Source organism: Macaca fascicularis, chromosome 11 (assembly GCF_037993035.2).
Source record: "Macaca fascicularis isolate 582-1 chromosome 11, T2T-MFA8v1.1".
In the NCBI taxonomy this organism is placed as follows: domain Eukaryota; kingdom Metazoa; phylum Chordata; class Mammalia; order Primates; family Cercopithecidae; genus Macaca; species Macaca fascicularis.
Window position 1 is genome coordinate 98,351,801 of NC_088385.1, and position 6,364 is coordinate 98,358,164.

General features: G+C 34.8%; 1 protein-coding gene across 1 annotated transcript; it reads right to left on the minus strand.

Moving 5' to 3' along the window:
- Window positions 1-847: 847 nt before the first annotated feature.
- Window positions 848-1,467, minus strand: LOC123567561 (cytochrome c oxidase subunit 7C, mitochondrial-like). The gene has a single exon (XM_045365690.2). The coding sequence runs from the start codon at window positions 1,375-1,377 to the stop codon at window positions 1,186-1,188; it is 192 nt and encodes a 63-aa protein (XP_045221625.2). The 5' UTR covers window positions 1,378-1,467; the 3' UTR covers window positions 848-1,185.
- Between the last annotated feature and the right edge of the window lie 4,897 nt (window positions 1,468-6,364).

Below are 6,364 nucleotides of genomic sequence, written 5' to 3' on the forward strand. Positions count from 1 at the left end.
GGCTGGAGCAAAGTAGAGGATGCCAGCATGCATACTTGTCCTGCTGAGTATCTCAAAATCTTGTCCAGTTTTCTCTATTCATTTCACAGGACTGCATATGCACCAGGTAGTCAGAGGTGAAGAGAATGATACCCCTATAGCTCTGGGGTGTTTCACTGTTATAGAAGGGACTGAACTCATTTGAAATTGGCAACTGAAGGAAGTCATTATTCTCAACTCAGAAGAGCCCAGAAACAAGTCCAGGCTGGTAATAAACAAAGCTATCTTCAATGTTCGTGCCTCAGAAATAGATTTTCTCGAAAGACATTGTATCTAATTTTGTATTTGTAATTTTTTATTTTATTTCATAAAGAGAGCCTCAATATTTGTAGGCTTCAAGCCATATAAACTGAATTTGTCCCTATCTGTGCTACTTCTTTTTATTTCGTTTTGTTCGTTGCACTATATTTTGAGGCCATTACTTTCAGGAACAGTCTTCCAAGTGTATAAACCAGTGGTTCTCAACTATCCTGTTCATAATAGTTGTATGGAGGGATTCTATTAAATGTGATCCCCAAGTTTCCACACTAAGGAGCTTCTGTTTCAGTAGTCTAGTTTGTAACTATCAGAATGAATACGTGTGTGAGTGTGTGTGTGAGATTCCTGTCTTTACATCACACACTGAACATCAAATACAAGGCAATTTTTTTTAAATTTAAGAGAGCTTCAGAATCTATCTGCTATTGTTGTTCTTCATTTTAAGATAAGCTGAAGTTTTTTTCTGTTATGTTGGGTGGCTTTCTATTCTGAAATGATGGCAGCTGCAGGGGATTCGGGGTAGGGTAGAAGGCTCAGTTTGGTTAAGCACTTTCTTTTTTTTTTTTTTGATTTGTATTTCCCTTTTATTGCATAAATTACCAACAAAATCCTGACCTGGGAATCAAAAATTTAATAATATAACCTCAGTTTAACACCATTAAATAAGCTAAATCTCAGAGTAATACTGGAATGTTACCCAAATTAATAAAGTAGGCAAATGGCCAAGTATTACATTCCCTATTTCAAAAAAGAGGCATTAAGCATTCATGTCATAATTTTATTGACAAACATATCTAGCATGCCATGAGTTAGAGTTTGATCCATTTCCAGAGGCTGTATCTCTTAAAATGCTCTTCATATCTGGTAAATGGACGGACTGAAACATCCTTATTGTTTAAGCAGTTGGTGTCTTACTATAAGGAAGGGTGCAGCAAATGCAGATCCAAAGTACAAACACATCTTAACTAGTAACGCCCACTTGTTTTCCACTGAAAATGGCAAATTCTTCCTAGGGCCCTCCTCATAGTGGCTCCTACAGACCACAGAGGTTGTGAACCTCCGGATGCTGTGGCCCAACATAGCGCTGCTGGAAGCTCTGCGAAAGGCGCAGACTGAGGATGGATGAAATGGCTGCACCTCACCAAGACCTTGTTTTCACGACCTTGTTCCCCCATGCTCAAGGACCGAAAGCTGGTTAAGCACTTTCTTTGAAAGTGACCCTGTAAGCAGATATTTGGAAGTATTACTCTTACTCCTTATTGACCTTGCCATTGATATGGCTGGTCATTTAGAATAGTTGACATTAAACTTCAGTTCCAAATCCAAGAGGCTACAATAAAGAATGCTGAAGTCATATAGTTTGGGCCCAAAATAAAATGTAAACAGTCTCTACATCTCCGTGTTGTAGACTCTGATATACAGCACTTTTAATTATATTGCCAACTCACTCTATTTCTTTTTAACCTCTGTTCCTTCCAGACGACCCCCTAATTCCTGCCAACCACCTGACTCTACCTCATTCCAACAGTTCCCAGCCACCTGTCTCTCCACTCCTCCATTCCATCTGCCATAAAGCAGGCTCTGCAAACAGTCATTAAAATCTTTAGAGATGCCATCTGCTGCCTAGTATTGTCTGTGAATCATTTGAGGTTTTAAATATTACATTTGCATTGTATGACCTGGGACCTCTGAAAAACTGACTCAACTAATTTAACATCACAATTATCATCACGGCCTAAAGGACTACAACATCCAAATAGCATTTCACTAGTAAGAGCGATGGCTTTTAAAAGAGTGAAATAGACTCTTTCCTTATCATCCAATGAAACCCATCATCCAATGAAACCCAACCCTGGATCAAAGATTCTGGAAGATACTACCGTCTTTAAGTTTGACTTAAACCAATTAAGAGCTAAAAATGTAGCCAACATTCAAAATAAATTACTTAGTGACATTGAATGTTGAAGAATAGGAATAGGAATAGGAACATGGATAGATGAGTAATACAAAATGCATAGTACATTGTAGATTTAGCAGAAAGTGATTAAAGATAATTATTGTAACATCTAGAAATTAAAGAAGTGAAAATAAACATTTTTTGTCCATTCTTTTACTAACAAAGAGTTGTTTAGTCCCTCCATTTAGCACTATTATTTTTCTAATAATTATAAATTTAGAGTATATTTGATATAAATATTTAATTCTCAAGATTAAATCATATTATCAAAAATACGTATTAAAATTATTTATATAATTATATGAAGTTCTAAACTGTTTAAATGATTTAAAGGGTATGTATTTTGTATGTATCTAATCATTTTCTTTCTTCTAAAATGATTTATGAGTATGTAATTTTTTCAAAGATGTTATCATTTTATAAAGTAAATAATAAGGTAATATAAAGGCTTCCAAAATCAAAGTACATGTTCCATATCACTTTCAACAACACAGTAGTATCTGTAATTAAGTCCTAAAACTTGATAGAATAACCCTGTACCACCACCTGCTGTTGGAAACAAAAAGTTTAATTTCATATGTTCAACTTATAGCTATGTATAAGCTTGGTGCTAGGTATAAATCTTGATGCTAGGTATAAATCTTCATGGGGATAAAGCAACATTATCATTATTATGGCATTTATGGATTTTAAGGCTTCGACATAATTTTTTGAGCATGTATGTAGATTTTTAAGTATACTGATTCTGCAAAGGAGGAAAGCAAGAAGTGGAACCAAACAAATAAAGCCAAATCAAATAAATAAACGCTTGCAATTTGAGTACTCTGCAGCACTTTAGGAAGAAGAGAACTTCATTTTTCTGCCTCAGAATCCCTACAGTTTTTATTCTTAATAATTTCATATACTATCATGATTATTCCTGTGTATATTTATCACTGTTAACAGATAATTATCAATGTTTAATGCAAAGGGAAAAATGGCCTTTTCCATCAGGATAAACCTGTATTTGAATGCCAGCCCTTCTACTTGTTAGCTTTGAGCTCAGTCCAATCATTTAGCTTCTCTGAACACCAGGCCAAAGACTTTTTAAAAATTAAGATATACACGTTGATCTTATAGGGTTTTATGAGATTTTAAAATATTATATGTAAAGTACCTGGGATACATATTAAGCACTGAATAAATGGTATCTCTGGTTACATTATTTTAATTCCATAAAATTTGTATCTGTCACTAAAATCTCAAATCTGGAAAGTTCAAATCGGATCAGACCATGGACAGGTGTTAGAGAGATCATAAGAAGACATAAGAAAACTTATATTTGAAATAAATATAGAGAGTGAGACTTGAGTCAGACACTCAACCAAACTTGATAGAAATATCAAATCTATAGTAAGTAATCTTTACAGTTTCAGTCAGCAATCCAACTGGGGATCATCTTGACAAGGAGGTTAGGGGAGGAGCATAGACAGTCCAAACATATGTTCTTGAACATATGCAGACTCATCTGATGAAGGTCTTTAGAAAGCTTGAATCTCCCTCATAAACAAGTCTCTAATGGATTTTAAAGAATGGACTTTTATCATGTTTTCTGATATAAATTACTCATCGGCTCTATAGAAAGCAGTAGTAGGCACATTTAATGATACTTACATAAAAAATGTGGTTAGCAGGAACATCACTAGGGGAGTCTTTTATAAAAATCTAATTAAGTCAGAGAAATGAAATAAGACTATACATTTAGTACTATATGAAATGAGGCAATGGATAGATAAAAAAATAAAGTAGAGAGAAGGATGGACAGACAGATGAATGCAGAGACCTCAGAAAAGAAGTTTAGCAGGGTAGAAAGTAAAACTTCTTTACAATAAAATTCCACTAATAAAGGCAGAACGAATTATAGAAACAGAAAAATCACTATTTGGAAGCCATACTAGTAATAATTATTTCAGACAAGACTCATCAAAGAATTACTGCATAAAAGTATAGTGAGAAACAGGATGATTATATAATCTCAAAGTAGCTCACAAGATAGTTATTCATTACAAAGACAAAAATGGTAACTTTACATTAAAGAAAATTGGCAGACACCCCATTTACCAAATGGACAGTTAAATTACTGTTTCACTAAAGACATCATGCTGCACTGAGAAAAACCCATCACTCCTGCCAAAAATACATAGCTTAAATCTAATAAGGAAACATCAGACAAACCCAAACTGAAGAATATTGTTCAAAATAACTGGTCTATATTCTTTAAAAAAAAAAAAAAAGTATCTGTCATAAAAGTCAAAGAAAAACTAAGTCTCTGTTCTAGAGTAAAGGAAGATAAAAAGATATGAGAACTATATGCAACATGGGATCATGGATTGGTTTAGAATATTAGTGGTATAAATGGCTGATTTTGAATATGGTTTCTAAGTTAGGGTTATTAAGTTATAGTGTTATTAATGTTTGTTTCCTGATTTTGTTCATTGTAATGTGGTTAAGTGACATAAAATGTACACTAATATATTTAGATGTAAAGAGTATCACGTTTGTAACTTACTCTCAAGTGTTTCAGGAAAAAAATATATAACTACAGTTATATTTGCATCTATACTTATATCTACATTTGTAACCATATCTATGGAGAGGCTGGGGTTGGAAGAGAGAAATAGGAAGGAAAAGAGGAGAGGGAGAAGAAGGGAGGAAAAGTGAGAATTATAAAGCAAGCAAGAGAGGTAAAGGTTAACATTTGGAAAATCTGGGTTTGGGTATAGCATATAAGAATGCTTTGCTCTAATCTTGCAACATTTTTGTACCCCTGAAATTACTTCAAAATTAAAAGTAGAAAGTGATAAAGGAAAGTGAAGGAGAAGGGAAAAGGACAAGGAGGAGAAGGAGAAGCTTACTTTCAAAAAGATCTTATACCAAATCTTCTCATTTGTAGACGCTCCATAACGTTAATAATATAAGTACATATTTACTGAATGAAAATAATTTTCATGGTGTAGTAGCCCATGTTCACGGTGCTGATAAAGACAAATCAGAGACTGGGCAATTTACAAAAGAAATAGGTATATTGGACTTACAGTTCCACGTGGCTGGGGAGGTCTCACAATCACGGCAGAAGGTGGAAGGTACACTTCACATGGCGGCAGACAAGAGAAGAGAGCTTGTTCAGGGAAATTCCGTTTTTAAAACCATTAGATCTCATGAGACTTAACCATCAACAGAAAAGCATGGGAGAGACTAGCCCCCATGATTCAGCCACCTCTCACTGGGCCCCTTCCACAACACGTGGGAATTCAAGATGAGATTTGGGTGGGGACACAGCCAAATCACATTATATGGGAAAGAGAAAAAAAGATCTAGGAGCGGGAGTTTGGAATGAACTACACATCTAATTGTACACATTTCCTGTGCTATAATTTCTATGAAGAAAAGAAACAGGCTAATTTTTGTTCACTACTGTTTATGCTGTTCCAATATAATGCCTGGCACAAAGAAAATGCTTAACAAATATGTGTTGATGGAACCATGTCAGAGATCTACTTTACAGTTGTTTTAACTCTTATTCTCCTCTTCTGCAACTGTCTTAACATCTGCCCACTAAACATCTAGATTTCATAAATACATAACTATTCAATCTGAGTAACATTTTTAGGAGAGAACAACTAAATTGTGTAAGGCAGAGAGAGCTTACATCTGAGTATTACATAGCAATGAAACATGGGCATCTCTTCACTCTCCAATCGTGAAGGGCTTTGTGGTTAACTTACATTCTTTTTCCCCTACTGAACAATTACAAATTTCCTTGAGCATTAATTAGTAGCCTTAGCCAGATGTTAAAGTGTGGCGGATAAAGTGTAGCATCATATTTCAAACCAAAATCCAAAGTCTAAGCAACATCTAATTTTTTTGGAATGTGGATCGTGAAACTTCAAACTACAAGAGTTCTTGATGTGCTGGAGAAGTTTGAAAGGGTCACAGTTGAACCAGACACATCAACCAGCCTAAAGGACAACAGATGGCAAGGAATGTCTCTGAGTTGCCTAGTTTATTTTATCCCTATTCTTGGTAACATCTCCATTTTTCTCTTATATTAGATGGCGTACTACATATGTC